Raw genomic sequence first — 17,500 nt, forward strand, 5'->3', positions numbered from 1 at the left:
TCCCGGGCCTATTTTCTTTGTTTTCCTTTCCCGAGTGCAACAAAGGAAATGCAGAAGACGTCTGCACGCAGGCCAGTATTCACGTTATCAAGTTATTATTTTGTCAAGATCGGCAGCATTTTTTACGCACGTGTAAGTCTTGTCGTGCACGTTATAAACCTTTTGTATTTTGACGCTCTCGTTGCTGGCTTATTGCGAGCAGGATATCAAGACGTTTCGGTCCCTGTACGGCGAAAAAAAATAAAAAAAAAAATTAATAATACAAAAGTCAATTCATATTCTCAAGAGACGTTTCTTGCTGTCACGCCAAGCACGGCTGGCTGGCACAGAACCGCACTTAGCCGGAAGGGGGTTTGTGTGGTTTGTTACGTGCCAAAGGCTTCCCGTGGATTTCCCCGGCTGGGCACATTTTAGTACTCGTGCCTAGGTTTGACCGTGAGTTTGTTCCAACATTCCAGCGACACGGCTCTGTCGGCGGCAAAAATGGCACCCAATTTGAAATGAACTTTGTTTTCAACGAAGGCCTATGTCTTCATAAATCAACTTCGCTGAAAATTATCTGCCCAGGAAGGACCGCACATCATCCTTCTTGCCATATGGAGAGACAGTTAAGCAAGTGCTTAAGTTTCAAGCAAATTTTAGCGAGGTTTTCGAACTGCTCTCCTCAAATGACGGGCCAAATTTTATTCAAATTTGACTTTTAGTTTCCTACCTTTCCATTAACATAATACAGTGATGCACGTGGAACAGCTGCTGAGAGATAAACCGCTCTAAACAGCGTTTAGAAGCACTGAGAAGCATTGAAAACACAGCAAAACACACCGGGTAAGCTTTTTCAGACCTTATTATATTTTTTGTGGGTTTTGTGGGAATATTGTTGTCTAAATTTCGATTTAATTTTAACTCCATACAAGCTCTTAAATCACGCTTGCATGGTAAGCTGTGTCACATACGCTTTGGTGACCTGTGATTACACAAGTCCAGCACAAAATGTTCAAAACAATTCATAACTCTGTGAATATTTCTCTTACAGAAATAATCATAGTCTCTAAGTAAACGTTAACAAACGGAGAATACGGGAAAAACAATGTTTGGTTGTGCCCCGAAATATTTCAGTGATTGCTTTAATTTAAAATTAGAGCGTGTTTACAAAACTTATGCGCTGCGAGTTTCGAATGAATTACACTAGCCCAACACAAAATGTTCAAAACAATTCATAACTCTGTGAATATTTCCCCTACAGAAATAATTCTAGTCTCTAAGTAGACGTTAACAAACGGAGAATACAGGAAAAAATAGTGTTTGGTTGTGGTCAGAAATATTTCAGTGAGAGCTTAAAATTGGAGCCTGCTTACAAAACTTATGCGCTGTGAATTGCGAATGAATTGCACATGTCCAGCACAAAATGTTCAAAACAATTCATAACTCTGTGAATATTTCTCTTACAGAAATAATTCTAGTCTCTTAGTAAACGTTAACAAACGGAAAATACAGGAAAAATAATGTTTGGTCGTGCCCCGAAATATTTCAGTGAGCGCTTTAATTTAAAATTAGAGCGTGTTTACAAAACTTATGCGCTGCGAGTTTCGAATGAATTACACTAGCCCAACACAAAATGTTCAAAACAATTCATAACTCTATGAATATTTCTCTTACAGAAATAATTATAGTCTCTAAGTAAACGTTAACAAACGGAAAATACAGGAAAAAATAGTGTTTGGTTGTGGTCCGAAATATTTCAGTGAGCGCTTAAAATTAGAGCTTGTTTACAAAATTTATGCGCTGTGAATTGCGAATGAATTACACATGTCCAGCACAAAATGTTCAAAACAATTCATAACTCTGTGAATATTTCTCTTGCAGAAATAATTCTAGTCTCTAAGTAGACGTTAACAAACGGAGAATACAGGAAAAAATAGTGTTTGGTTGTGGTCAAAAATATTTCGGTGAGCGCTTAAAATTAGAGCCTGCTTACAAAACTTATGCGCTGTGAATTGCGAATGAATTGCACATGTCCAGCACAAAATGTTCAAAACAATTCACAACTCTGTGAATATTTCTCTTACAGAAATAATTATAGTCTCTAAGTAAACGTTAACAAACGGAAAATACAGGAAAAATAATGTTTGGTCGTGGCCCGAAATATTTCAGTGATTGCTTTAATTTAAAATTAGAGCGTGTTTACAAAACTTATGCGCTGCGAGTTTCGAATGAATTACACTAGCCTAACACAAAATGTTCAAAACAATTCATAACTCTGTGAATATTTCTCTTACAGAAATAATTATAGTCTCTAAGTAAACGTTAACAAACGGAGAATACAGGAAAAAAAATTGTTTGGTTGAGGTCCGAAATATTTAAACGTTTACTGCGTGTTTACAAATGTGCCCTGCGAATGAATTACACAAGTCCACACAAAAAATAACTCTGTGAATAGCTCTGTGAATGTTCACAATTAATTTATCCACGAATATTTGTCGTATGGCAACGATTTAAGTGTTTGTGTATAATGTGAAGTATGTTAAATATGGAAAATTGCCGACAGTTGCCTGCAAAAATGCATTTAATTTCTATGCGACGTGCGAGTTGCTTACTCACCCAGCTCACCACATGTTTGTTTTCAACTGACATTTCGCCTGTTTGTTCGTCGCTCTCGGGGTTCAAATTTGCTTAGTTCTCGACATATGTAGTTTGACAACATATTCAACGAATACAAGAAATTAGTGTTCTTCAAAAATCTCGTTTGTTTGCTAAAAGAAGTAAGCCATCTCACTTCCCGCCGAAAAAACGCGGGTTGCCGCACAGGTTGAGTGTGACATTTCACAATGGCTTACATAGAGTGGAGGATGTACGTACGTACGCCGTACGGACAGTGACGTCATACCCAAAATCTCTTGTCAGTTGGGCTCCGCACGCGCGCCTCCGGCGTGCGGAGCTCCGCTATTAAAGAAGTTCTGTCGAGAAAAAAAAAGCGTGCAGAGTTTCCACGTCGAAAAAAAAAAATACATGCAGACAAATTGGACTAAAACAAAAATTCGTCCACTGAAAAACTTCCCCCCCCCCCCCCCCACTTCACGTGATTTCCAATGGTCCACCCCTAATCTCAGGGGACTCAGCAGTAGGTCTCCTGCCATTCTATCGGCTGTCGGCATCGGCGGCATCCACAGTGTTAAAATATGGCACAGCAAGGGCGTGAAATGTTTGTAAACCTTTAGAAGCGGAAAAAAATCTACTTTCTCCTTAATCGAGTGTGCTTTCTTTAAAGTAATTTATACGGTACAAGGATTTGACGAATTGCCTTGAAATTTGGCACGAAGATTTCCAAGACAACGAATAAAAAAGGCGTATGAGGGATTTCTGTTTTGTAAAATAGATCTCCCGCAATAGACTTTGTCGTAAAACGCATCGGTAAGTTTTTGATCATCAAAATTGAGAGAAAAATATCGGAAAAACTTCACACGGTTTTGAAGATTAATGCCTTGTGATTGATATGATGCAGTAGTTTTGATTCTGTAGTCGAATTCCATACCCGATAAATTCGATAAAGTCATTTTGGGCTTTTTGGACGCACTCTCCTCACGGCTAAAAGAATGAAAGCGAAATTATTTTTACAGGATAGTACGTTGTCGCATTTAGGACAGCGGGAAGGACGCCCACGAAGGTTTTCGCTAACCTTAACTCATTCAGCCGGCTGGGCTGTCAAAAATCTTTTGGAAGAACATTTATTGCTTAGTTATTAGTTACTTTAATACTCAGGGCCACATGAAACCCGTTCAGATGGGGCTGACAAAAGTGTTTTGGAAGAATATTTTTTATTTTAGTTTTATAAGGTACAGTCGAACCTCCGCTAACAGACACCTCCCGTAGTTGGACACCTCTCGTAAGTGGACACTTGGTCATGTTCTCAGCTACATGCAAACACTACATTTTTAACCTCCTATAAGCGGACACCTCTCTTAAGCGGATAATTTTTCGCTACAAGGTTGTCCGTTTACGGGAGGCTCGACTGGACTTTTTAAATATGAAAATATTCAGGACCACATTAAACCCATTTAGACTGGGTTTTTTGTTTTCATTCTTGAGCTGGCTGGAGGATGGGGGGCACTAAGTCCACGCCCCTCACCCCTTCATAAGTTCAAGGTCGTAACAAAAATGGACTGCTTAAGTCTTGTTACCATGGAAACGGCTAGGAAATCTTTTTTTTCTTTTATCATGTTATACACGTTGTGCCCCTCCCCTCCCCCAACCCGCCCGAACGGAATTAAGGGTTACCGACTATTGATAGCTTCGTAGAACTTCTCAGATTCTTGAGTCAAGGATGATCCTTTTACAGCACGTGCAGGGAGTGCATGGAAATTTTACGCATTAATTAAAGCGTCAGATTTTCAAGTTTTTACGTATACGTATATGCCATGGAAACTTACAAATGGTGACAGACATTTTCGCTTATAAACTACAGACAAAAATAACTCGTGTTCGTTTATTGCAAATTGCACTGTCAATCTTGTGATTACCTATATTGAAAAGAAGAGAAAAAAATATGACAAGGTGCGCGAGTTAAATATTACTTATGCCCTTAAATTATGATGTAAAAGTTTTGTTTATTTCTTTTTATTTCTGTTGACAGACATGTACAAGTTTGATGATCATGGTCAGCGGTAAGTTAATTTTTGATCTCAAATGTTTGTCAGATGGGAAGGGGGACTAAAGAGATATTATATTTGCTATGCTTGTAACGCTGAAGTAATGACTATTTGAAATGAAATCCTTTACCTGACAGTAGCTTTGTGAAAACAAAAGATAGTAAATTGATTGAAGAATTCCAAAAATACAACGATGACAGGGGCGAAGATGATCCCAATTGGACTTGATTTGAACGGGGATAGAAGGAGGCATACTGTGTTTTTCCAGAGTCAGTCGTGAAAAATTTGATTGGAATCAAAATAAGGTCATAAATTTGTATACAAATTGGTTTCAAATGAACATTTGTTCACATATTGTTTTTCTATGGCTTTGATTTGGGTACAGATCCAATGAGTGTTGTCCAAACCTGCAAGGAAGGTTCCTTTGCAATCCGCAGTTACACAACAAGTGTAGCTGTAAAAAGTTTTGTTTTCATTCAGTATATGTTATGTATTTTATATATTTTATTGTTTCTGTTTGATGTCATTTAATTTCTTAATTCAATAGGGAGAAAAACCCATGTACAGCACTAGAGCAAATGTATGTCGTGCAAACATCAGCATCAAGATAAAGCACACATTTGTCAAAGATATATTCTATCTTTAACCGCAATTATATGTTTACATAAATTCTCTATTTATGAATTAAAAAAAAAACGCATTCAAATGTAAAATACTCTTTTTTACATAAATAAATGCAACTCAAAATCTGCTTAAAAAGTGTCCCATCGAAGATCTTTACCTAACTACAGAAAATTATGTATTATGATATACAAATTAAAGTTAAAAACCGCCATTAAAGAATTGAAGTATTAAGATGTCCGTCCTCGGACCATGTAGTCTGTGAGACGGACCGACAAAACTGACCAATCAGAATGCAGTTGGGATAACAAGATCGTCTCTTAACTGGATTAACTACTCCTTGAGAAGGCTTAAAAAAATTATTTGACTGTGCGTTTAACAAAATACGATTATTTAAAGTGAACCGATTGAAAAGGCAAGGTCTTTTTTAAGACTGATCGACTTTTCAGAATCCTATTTATACGTAACAACAAAAAGTCTCCAGCTTATTTAGCTTATAACTCTGCTCTCTTCAGCGTTGTGGGTTTTACAGATTTCTAAAGTTAAGTAATCAGTACTTTAATTTTTAGCTTAATTAAATTACGTACATCATTTTATTTTTTTCTTATTTTTTAATTCCTACAAAGCAACGATAAGATGTTCTTTATGTACTATAAACAACATTACAACATTACAAAGGAGAATTAATTACAAATTAATATTAATTACAAATTAATTACAAATTAATAATTTTTTTAACTTTCGCAGCGAATTCAGAAAATCGTCTGAGGTTAGCTGGTGGAAACTGGAAAGGAGAGGGCAGAGTAGAGATATTTCACAATGGCGGCTGGGGAACTGTTTGTGACGATTATTGGGACATTAAAGACGCGGAAGTTGTTTGTCGAGAACTTGGGTTTCATCAGGCCGTCAGTGCTCCAACTCATGCCCTTTATGGCGAAGGAAGTGGCCCCATATGGCTGGATAACGTGCAATGCGAGGGTAATGAAAGATCCATTACGGAATGTAAGCACAGAGGATGGGGTAATGAGGATTGTGATCATAACGAAGATGCATCAGTGATCTGCTCTGGGAAGCTAAGTATGACGATAGTGCAACTTTATAGGCAAGGGGGGGGGGGGGGGGGTTTGCACGCTTCCCATCGTACATTGCGAGCAAACTATATTATCAACGAGAGGCCACCCGCGATCACCTCTTTAGACAGTAGACGCCGTGAGGCTTGCAAGTCCGCGATCCGCCGGCGAACATTGATAGTGCAAAAACAGCCAACATCCCAAAGAATCTTCCTTTGTTCGTCTGCCAGCAGTATTCCTGTTATATTTAATGTGTTTTATCACCAAAGTATGCTCATAAGGCTTCGTAGGTCACGACAATCTTATCGAACTCGTAAAGAGGTCTAAAGACAATGCGAGGAAATCGTATCAACTGTTTTGGCATATTTATTTATTGGAAAAACATCGGAAGGAAAACGTGCAGTCCACTCGCATTGATCTAGACAGAGAAAGTTAACGAGAAGCCGCCGAAAATTCCTCTGAACTTAGATTATTTCAATAGCATTTTAAAAGACAGAGCTTATTGAAACGCCTGCGCATCGCTCCCGCTGTGCTTATTTCATTTCGGTTCTACATCTACCTAACAGTAAAACGCCGCTTTTCCGGTTAAATCGCCTCTTTCATGGCTTCGTTTTGATCGATTCCAACAGAATAAAATTTTACTTCCCGTATAACCCGACATTTCAAGCAAGAGCAGCAATTTATAACGGAAATTAACGTTAGTAAACAGTCTTCGCCATGGCGCGCGGTAAGTCGTTCACATCTGATATGACACCAGAAATAACCTACATTCAACAGCAAATTTTGGGGCGAAAACGAGAGGTCAATAGAGGTCAATTCTTTTCATAGCAAACTTTGAGGTTTAAAATGTTGATTTTTTAAATCTTTGGCTTTCGACCAGTTACTTTGTGTGCCGCATGAACGATTCAAAATGCTTATTACCACTCATTGTGAAACAGTCGCTGATGACAACCAACAAATAAGGCTCCTAAAATTATTTTTATAAGATCGTATACACTCAAAAAACACATTAATCCCATTATTGAGAATTTAGCAACATAGTGAAAACTGTTTACTTGCCATTTCTCATTTGTGAAGCGAAAAAATCCATGTGGAACTTCGACTAAAAAACACATATTCAAAGCTTTCACTGGAAGTCATTCATTCTCAAGCAACGCAAAGAACGATGGGAAGAGTGTAAATTCCCCCCTCTTTATAGGCTGTCTAAGGACAGCGCCTACTTCTTCTACTGCGCATACGTTCTGCGCACCTCGAGATACTCGGATTTCCTTTGGGTGGCGCCCACTCCGATTAAACTATGCTGAGAAAGCAGAAATCAGCAAGTGGTCTTGGTATCCAAAATGAAAACTAGGCGTAACAGTGTATTTTTCAGAGATAATAAAGCTTCAATTTGGCAAATCGCCGTACGTTGTTTTGTATTTTATGGCTTGTTAGAATAACTGTTGCTTAATTATCTCTCTAAAAAAAAAATGCGTGGTTACCCCAAATCTTCGTTTTGGAATCCAATAGCCCTTGCTAAGATCTACTTTTAGTCATAAACCGCACAAAAAAACTTCGGCATTAGCAGCCACCGTCCTTAAGTTTCTGTAACAATCAGTTAATTCCATTCCCTCAAGTCTCTAAATCCTTAGGAGACCAACAACGCATACATTTGTCCCGTAACGACTGATTAGGATTGTGTGTAGAAAAAAGCTCACAAAACCTAATTAAATATCTCGATTGATCATGTTTATTAAACTTATTTAGCTTAACTTGGAAGCTCCAGAAGCAATGCTCTGTCAAACACTTACGGAAATAAAATCAAGTTACTGACATCAATTTAATTCAATATATTCGAACATAAATAATAGACGACTTCAAAGATCAATAAGCAGTCAATGGGTAATGGATAGGTAATCAGCTGATAAGTCATTGATTACTACAGGTGATCAATGAGTGATTGATGACCAATCGGATAGGGCACAAAATATTTAGCCATCGATTAGTCATCGATTGCATTGATTACTCACTGATATCATCGCATGGCAAAAAATGAAATTATTTTAATAGTATTATAATCGAATGTGAATGTCACATGCACAATTTTAGCTTTATTTGTTCAGCACAACAACACTGCTGAAGCATGTACATTACGTAATCACACTACTACCTCGGAAAGATCCGTCTGCACCAAACACTTCAACAACAACAATAACAAGTGGATTCATTACAAATTACTCTCGTGACACTTAATACACAATAGCTACTGCAAATTACAATAAATTACAATATATTAGGGATGCGATGTGTGTAAAAAGTCGAGTCGGGGATAAATGAACCGGTTTTCGTGTTATCCCCCAGACTTTGACGTGAAAAACAAACAAAATAAAGGGACTGATAGAGACAAGTAAATAGTGGCAAACACAGGGAGACAGACCGAACTGTACGAGCAGTGGATATAGTATTGAATTGAATGGGCAAAGGTTTAGTTACTTGATGCTAATTTCACTGAAGCTGTTCAGAGAAGAGTTACAGCTTTATTTGGTTAGAAAACTGATAAACATTAAGATTTTTCAAACTTTTTACAGTGACTAAGGCCTGGGGCAAACGTCGAATCTTAGTCGAACTTAATTCGTCGAACCTATTAATTTTGAAATAGGCGCATGAATGGTGCGACGTTTGCCGCAATTAAGTTCGACTCAAATTAATTGGTTCGACTCCAGGATAAGCTCGACTTGCCAAGTCGGATAATGCGACAATGGTTCGGCGTTACAGCAAACGCCGTTCTAAACACGCGCTGAACTCAATTCATAAATCATGCAAATTACATAATAATAAATGATTCAAATGTGATGGACTACGCAAACGTCACAAAAATACCGACTCCCCCATCTGCCAAACACTATTTCCCCTCCTGACGAGCATGCGCTGTACAAAGACAATTTCGCGACCAGAAATGGCGAGCTATCGAAAGCCATTGCTGACATCGCAAAGCGTGATGGAAATGTGTTTTTCGTGTTTCATGAACACTAAATATAAATGATTGAAATGCGAATTGCCTATTTGCAATAAATGCTCAGTGTTTGAGTCTTCTCTTTCTATTTTTCGCAATAAATTGCCAAAGATCTAAAAGCCCGACGAGCACTGTACATGTATTTCGGCATTTCGCTAGCAAGACCTAGCAATAACTAGCCGCGCATCGACCTTACGAATGCAAGACGGTGACGCCAACGAAAACGTCATTTGAAAGTATAAATTTATTTCATTTGTGCTACTTCGCGATTATTTCAACTCATTCAACTTGTACACAAACGACAAACTACCCAGGAACCAAATTGGTGGGAGTACCGTTCAAGTTAAGGAAGAGAATGAAAAATTCACTGTCGTGTGTTCACGGTCTCCACAAAACCTTGAATTTGGTCGTTTCACGTTTTTGTTTTGCAGAGTACGACAAAGAAATGAAACCAAAATGTAAAACGCACGTACAGAGCGATTGTTTTTGCTCATTAAGCCTTTTGTGTTGTGGCGTTGTCGTCGCCGTCGCCGTGATGTTTTCGTAGGTTCTCTAATAGCACGGGGACACGTGCTTATTCCTGTTTTTCACGAAGTGTAACTTGTGAATTAGGGTCTACGCAGGTTCGACGTTTGCTATCACACTGGAATTAAGTCGACTCTTTGTCGAACCTATTTTTAATAAATTCGACGCGACTTAGATTCGACGTTTGCCCTAGGCCTAAGATATTAGTGTATCACTTGAGTGCAAGGGAAGTGATTGTGTTTGCTGGTGTACCTGTGGATTTGGATGTAGCTGCTTATTACGGCAGCCTTTCTTAACCTAAGCAGTATTTCTTTCTTTACAAACAGCCGCCACAGGAAATCTCCCACCATAGAAGCTTCCTGTGTATAAGACCTACATTTGAAATACAGTATATCTATTGTTCAGCTCTTGTATTTGACAACCAAACCTTTCAATTAAATATAGCTATGACGTATCATTTTCACTCAGCAGAAAGGTTATATATATGTTTCTTTTTCTTTTTCATCAGGGAAAATGGAAGCATTTGGCCACTGGCTTCTGGATGGCCGAGACGAGAACATAAGGTTTGTTATGCAAGTCTTTTCGTAATTAATATAACCCATGCCAGTTTCCTGATTCTCTCTCTCCCTTTTTTTTTTTTTTTTTCGTTTCAGCTTCAGTGGATCGCCATCTTTTGTAGAAGGTTGGTGTCCAGGCAGCAGGGCTCCTGTTTTCAACCAAACAACTTCCTTCGCCACTGCCCCGGTAATGAACCTCAACAACAGGAGTTTTACTATTTCTTGTTGGATAAAGCAAATGAAATCAACACCTGATGGGCTGGGAACGATCTACGGAGACTGGCATGGGCATAATCTATGGCAGTTTATGCTGAGTACCAAAAACCAGAGTATTGTATTCCACCGTCACAGCACTGGAAATGAAGAGTGGTGGTCTCTGCAAAGTACTCATGTTTCTTTAAGTGCCTGGACGCACGTTGTAGTCACGTGGTATCATGTCACACGGACTGTGTTAATCTTTGTTAACGGTAAAGAAATAGGCGCCGGCAAATATTCTAGGAACCAAACGTTCCATGGACCAACAGCGAAGCCATGCAAAATCGGCAATGATGGTTACAACAACAGCCATCAGTTTTACGGATCGGTAATGGATCTTTACGTCTTTGACTGGGCATTGTCGCCGCTGGAAATTCATATGTTGAAAGGTATTAGACTCTTGATATTCAAGACAAAATTATGACATTTATTAAATTTGTGACAACATGGCAGTGTACTATATACATTTTCCGTCAGTCAAGCGGCCATATTAGGCTGATTTAGCAACAGAACGGGATCGTCAGTTGACAATTGCGCGCGCATCAAGAATGTCCATATATAGTCGAAATAGCCTGGCGTCCAGACTATTCCGCGAGCTCTCGCGTACTCAAATGACGTTCCCGTTCTGTTGCTCAATCAGCCTATTGAATTGCAATGAGACGCTCAGTACAGGGGGAGGGGGAGGAAGTCTGCTATAGAGAACTTCTTTGTGAAAAAAGTTAAAAAACATAAAAAAATGTTTTGGTGAAAAGGTGAAAAACAACCTCTAGATTTTCATGATAAGAAGGCAATAATAAGAAGTAAAACGAAAAAGTGTAATTTTTGTTTTAACCCTATCTCAGTGGTCATGGTGTATGAGCCATTACACCATACCCGAGAAATAAAGACCATTAAATCGTCTTTTGGTTTTTCTTGTAAAGCAAAATCAGCAAGATCTAGCAATATTTTTTGCTTGCTTTTTGATCACGCTTGTTGGATATGTGATGATTATAGCTTTAGATAAGCGCTTATATTATAACACTCTTTGCGTCCACACAAAATGATAGTTCTCGAGTATCCGACCACCTGCCTAACATCACTACAGCAAAGTTATAAGGACGAAAATAATTAAAAAGCTTCTCATAGTTTCCAGTTTATTCCAACTTCATTCCTTTATGTATGATATTGGCAGACCGTTTCTTCGTCACGTTTTATGGGTTTTAATCCTAGCCGCTCGATTTTGAAGTTTGTGGCGTCTCGTACGGCTTTCTTCTACACTTTAAAAGCCCTTTTTTTTAAAAGAAAGAACCTTAGGCGATACATGCGTGTGTACATCTCCTGCTGGATATTTCAAGCAGCCATCGTTTGGCATTTTGTTCTCAGCCTTGTCGAATTTAAAGAACGAGTATGTCGGTGTAGACGTTGTGTTGTTGTATCAGAGGAGAGGTCAAGTAAGTAGCCCTAACATTTGTACCCAGCGGCCATTGAGCATCAGCAAAACACGAACTAAGCTCGATGGAGTGTTGACAGTGTTCGTCCCACATCTCAAGTTCAGAGGCTTGTTTCTTTTACTCTTCGACGAACAAGGACATATGCGGGATCTTTTACGATAAACAATTTCATTTCTCGGAATTCATGAGGTTTCAAAAATAATTTTTTGTGCTTGTTCAAGGCTTTCAATATGCTAATTAGATGTCGACGCTCAAAATATTTATCGCTTCGTATCGACGGGATTTTCGCGTAGAGAGAATAAAAATTGACGGATAGATTTCCGCACAGCCCCAAACGTCAATTATGCACATAGTCTTTGTTCAAAGGAAACAATAGGGATAAAAATAAAGCGCCTTTAGCATTACGGGTTTTGCCGATATTTTCGAATTTGGGCTCAAATATTCTGTGAAGATACTGATTATTGCAATAAAAAAAGCAGCATAAAAAGAAAAAAACCCTTAAAACCAGTCAAGTGAAATTAAATGTCCAGGAAAAGGCCCACCATAGCTAAGTTTGTGCTATTTTAAGGAATCGAACATACTCCAATAATCTTTGATTACTACTAGATTAAATGTTGCGAAATGAACTTGTCAATAGAAGATAAAAACTGAATGCCTTACTGTGTGACCTCCCTGATAAGTAATCATACATTATCTCTTCACTCATCATTTTGTGTAGGTGTCCCCTATATGCACAACCGGACCTGGAAAGTACCAGGAGGAGCTGTTGAAGTCAAATGGATTTCTCCCTTGGAAGGGGCGTGTCCAGTAAGGGGGTACAATGTCTACTACAGAGAAATGTTTTCACGGACAGAAAAAAGCAAATGGAACTCAGTTGCCGTCGACAGAAATATAAACAACCACATTATTTACCTTAACTGCTGGAAAGAGTATGAAATAGCTGTCACTTCCCTAATTTCAAAAGGAGAGAGCGCTTTCAAAGACAGTCAAGTGTGGAGATTCAGAACCCTAGGAGGTATAATTAATGGTGATGGTGATGGTACTCTTAGTATTCCAAGTGTATTGAAGTACAAAAGTAATAATGTCGTTGACGTAATATATTAAAATCCAGAGCAGACGTCAAAGCACGATTATAACTGTTGGCTTTCCCGTGGCAAACCACACTGGGACCACAAGCTACTTTCTTTATTTCTCCATCCAAACGCATATGTTTCTCTCGATTTCTAGGAGTTTGAAACGTTAAAAAAATATTTTAATATTAAAATGTGTCAAAAATGTTTACAAATACGTTTTCGGGAAAATAAATTCCACTTTCTCCTTTAAAAAAATGACGCCGGAACTGAGACCATGGAGAGATTTAGAATCGCGTCTACGGTAAACGGCAAACGTGAGAACCGTGTTTATGTTTTCTTGTAAATATATGGTGCATAGATAAGAATAATGCTAAATAAGTCTGGCCTTTGATGCTAACGCAAACCACTCAGTTTTTACTCAGCGAGAGGAAAATATGGGATAATAGTATGGTCACGTGGTCATTTCCGCCGTTTGCCATAATCGTAATTCTTAATAGGGACCTTATGATTCAGGGTTTCCTCTTAAACCACAATTGTCGGCCAGCGGTTTACAGTTCGGAGTTCGCCGTATGTACATAATCCGGGCTTAAGATTGAGGGTTACTTTTTATTCCCTATGAATCATGGGATACTCGCAGCAAAACAAGATGGCGGCTGGATGCGTTAATGTGGTAGGTAATTCTTGTGATCTCGGAAATGAATCAATCAAACCTCTCATTCATCGAGATAACTCTTTAAGGAAAGTAAATTTGACGTTTAAACGTGGCTTTATAGTTATAAAACTAAAGAAAAACTTTGCCGTAATTCACTTGAAGAGAGTTCTGAGCCTCAAGCGTCAAACAGGGCGGCAGGAGCAGGTCACGTGACTTCTAGAGGTTTTCCGGGTTGCAGAAAACGAGGAGAATCCTCAATCTTTAAGGTCCCTAATCTGTCTATTGTTCCCGGAAGTGTTGCGTTAAGTAGTAACAAATCGCGAGTTTCGGGCTCCGTGGAGTGAATTAAAAAAATGGCGTCCCGGCTTGTATCCGTCACAAGCGTAGCCTCCTTTGCAGACGTTGTTTGTGTTGGTCCCATTCTCCCTCTCCACTAAGGGGAGAATGGGACCGACACAAACAACGTCTGCAAAGGAGGCTATGACAAGCGAAGAAATCATCCAAATTAACAACAAAGCAGAACCCTGAAAACACAAAGAAAGCAAATAAATTTGGCTTGGCGGTATTTAAAGGGATGTTTTTATGTTTTTAACCCTGAGTTTATCCATAAAAGCCAACGAGAAAGGTTTACAATTGTAAATTAATCTTGCGTAGTTAAATTTGATGTCTCTTGTTCACTTGAGAACCAAAGTTGAATGATTTTTTTAATAGAATGATTTCAAATACAGAAAGAGTTTGCAACTTCATTTGAAGAAATGTCTCCACCAGAACTAAACAAATGCCTTCAGAAATTTTATCTGTCAGCAAGAAAACGAGAAAGACGGCAGTTTTTACAATAAAAAAATGCCTTACCGCGATCCGAGCCGTGTTGGATCGTCACTTGAGAAGTCCTCCTTTTCCCAAGCCGTTTTCTATTTTTGGAGACAGTCAATTTAACGACACAAATACTTCACTGAGCAATGTTCTGAAAAAATTAAGCAGGAGTGGTCAAATAGCTCCAATAATGCACAAGCAACCCGTTGCCAAACTTTATAAAGAAGGCGAGCTCGTTGACATTGATTCACTCCAACCGGCAAACAAAGTGCAGCAAACAGCCTGGTTTTTTATCAGTCTGTTCCTTGGAAAGAGAGTTTGTGAAAACCAGCAGCTTCCAAAAAAGCGCCTGCTCGTCTTGAGACAAATACCAAGTGGTGAAAAATATTTCGAAATAAGCAGAGAACTCCGAGCAGTGTTGGCGACCAAAAACCACCAAGGTGGCCGCCGCGACAAAGAAGACGAGTCAAACGGCAGAATATTCGAAAGACCTGGCTCAAAACGCTACCCGGTGAAACTCATCGAGAAATACCCGTCACATCTGAATCCCGAGTGCAGCAGTTTATTCCAGCAACCACGAAGTCCGTGCAAATCGTTTAACCCAGCAAGAGATGCTATGTGGTACTGCTCGACTCCACGTGGCCACAACACCCTTAATAATATGCTGCGCTTTATGACATCAAGAGTTGGTATGAAACCAAACCTGACAAACCACTCAATCAGAGCCACCACCGTCACGGTTCTATCTGCTGCCAACATCGAAAGTCGACACATTAAAGCAATAACCGGGCATCAAAGCGAAGCCAGCATCTAGAGTTACTGTGACACTCCAACATTCGAGCAGTTCAAAACAATGTCAAACAAGTTTGGCGAGTTCTTTGTTCCGTCCGAAAACAAAAATTACGCTGTAGCGGTCACTCAGACAGCTGTTGTTCCTACTTCCGCCCCTTGAAGTTAATTCCAAGTACTTCTGGTGCTGGAAATCAGTTTGTTTTCGAGTCCATTCAAGACGGCTCGCAAAATCTTGTACATGGCTTCGTTCCCGGAGCCGAGGCACCTTCTGCAACTGCAGTTTTAATTTCAAAGTGAACTTTGGAGATAGCAGCAGAAAATAAAACTGATAACAATTAAGGAACAAAACTTTCCAAACATGCAAAAACCAACAATTTTCACTTCCCTTCACGCGTAGTTTTCCCGTTGTAGTTGTTCAATTCTCGCTCGTTGGGTCACCTGATGTATCATGTGACTTTCTGGGGCGCCTTATTGTTTCAGTCCTTTGCGCGCGGGATTTCCGCCCGAAAATATTGCAATCGTGGCAGGAATAAATGAATTAAAATCATCTTTTTGAGGTGTATATTATCTCATTGTTTTACTAAATACAAAAACTACTATTTACCTCAGCGTCGGTGGCTAGCGGTGGATATTTACCTACCCGCTTGGCGGCCAGGTAAAAATCCGCCACTAGCTACCTCCACTTCGGTGAATTATTTCCGTTATTACCAGCAAATGTTGAAAATATGTTGAAATGGCTCAGTAGTTGTGAATTGGGTGCTATCTTCTGAACACGACGCCGTTTCGAACGGCGTTTATTAAACTTCGTGTAAGAAGTATAGGGTGAGCAAAGATAAGCTCCGTTTTGGACTGGATAAAAGCACCGGCAATGGAGTAGGTGGGGTGGACTGGGTAAGATGCCTTCCTGCATACTAATAAGTACTAGGTTTACCAATGAGCGTCACTCTTATACAATGGCACAATAGGCTAGCCCGGTTACGGACCAGTCACTCTTATACAATGGCATAATAGGCTAGCCCCCTTATGGTGTAGGTAAGCACCAGCAATGGAATAGGTGGGGTGGACTGGGTAAGATGCCTTCCTGCATACTAATAAGTACTAGGTTTACCAATGAGCGTCACTCTTATTCAATGGCACAATAGGCTAGCCCCGTTATGGACCAGTCACTCTTATACAATGGCGCAATAGGCTAGCCCCGTTATGGACCAGTCACTCTTATTCAATGGCACAATAGGCTAGCCCCGTTATGGACCAGTCACTCTTATACAATGGCGCAATAGGCTAGCCCCGTTATGGACCAGTCACTCTTATTCAATGGCACAATAGGCTAGCCCCGTTATGGACCAGTCACTCTTATACAATGGCGCAATAGGCTAGCCCCGTTATGGACTAGGTAAGCACCAGCAATGGACTATTTCCCGCTCGAAACAGCTTCTTGTTCAGAAGATAGCACCCGCTTCACACCTACTGAGGCATTTCAACATAGTAGTAAAGTTATTCAATTTAAAATGGTTAGTCACAAGAGAACTACAACTTCATTACTTATTCAATAAAATATATTTGTGTGCTTATTACAGGAGACTCTTGCTGTGATCAGATAGAATGGCAAATCGCCTTAAGTCAACCAGGCTGGGTGAATTGCCCAAGAGGAAGATACTTGAATGCACTGCGGTTTAATTCTATTGGTTATAGTGGTGTTATCGACCATACTAAAAAGGGAAGATGCTGTGCACCTCCACAAGAGTACCAAGATGTAACTGTCGTTTGCCAAACAGTAGACTGGAAATCTTCTCTAAGCAGGTCGGTTCAAGGAGTTAAATTGCTTCAATAAGCTCTATGATAACTTGAAAAGTCAAAGTAGCATGTGGTATGTGTACTAGTTTGAAACGTGCCTATGAAGGAAAATTATGATGACAATTGTAATGTTATGACTGGCGCGAAGAGGGGCACCTTCTCTCTGATATGACGTGCCCATTGAAGAGAGCTTCACGAAAGCATCTTAAACTATAAGAGCCTGCTAAGATACATACATAGGAGATCAGTTGTATTCGTGGAGACCTTCTATTTCAAGATATGT

At 39.4% G+C, this 17,500-nt stretch overlaps 1 protein-coding gene across 3 annotated transcripts in view; it reads left to right on the top strand.

Annotated features, from left to right (window-relative positions):
• The first annotated feature begins 4,630 nt into the window (after positions 1–4,630).
• Positions 4,631–17,500, top strand: part of LOC146450488 (angiopoietin-1 receptor-like) — a 31,066-nt gene continuing 18,196 nt past the window's right edge. For 2 of the 3 annotated variants that reach the window (XM_085100348.1, XM_085100349.1), the window contains exons 1-5: positions 4,631–4,658; positions 6,012–6,341; positions 10,360–10,414; positions 10,505–11,052; positions 12,812–13,108. In XM_085100348.1, coding sequence (XP_084956474.1) covers positions 4,643–4,658; positions 6,012–6,341; positions 10,360–10,414; positions 10,505–11,052; positions 12,812–13,108 — 1,246 coding nt within the window. In that variant the 5' untranslated portion in view covers positions 4,631–4,642. The remainder of the gene's footprint in view (positions 4,659–6,011; positions 6,342–10,359; positions 10,415–10,504; positions 11,053–12,811; positions 13,109–17,500) is intronic. The other variant, XM_085100350.1, reaches the window with a different exon arrangement.

The sequence above is a fragment of the Pavona decussata genome, unplaced genomic scaffold (assembly GCF_977016875.1).
Source record: "Pavona decussata unplaced genomic scaffold, jaPavDecu1.1 SCAFFOLD_460, whole genome shotgun sequence".
Classification (NCBI taxonomy): domain Eukaryota; kingdom Metazoa; phylum Cnidaria; class Anthozoa; order Scleractinia; family Agariciidae; genus Pavona; species Pavona decussata.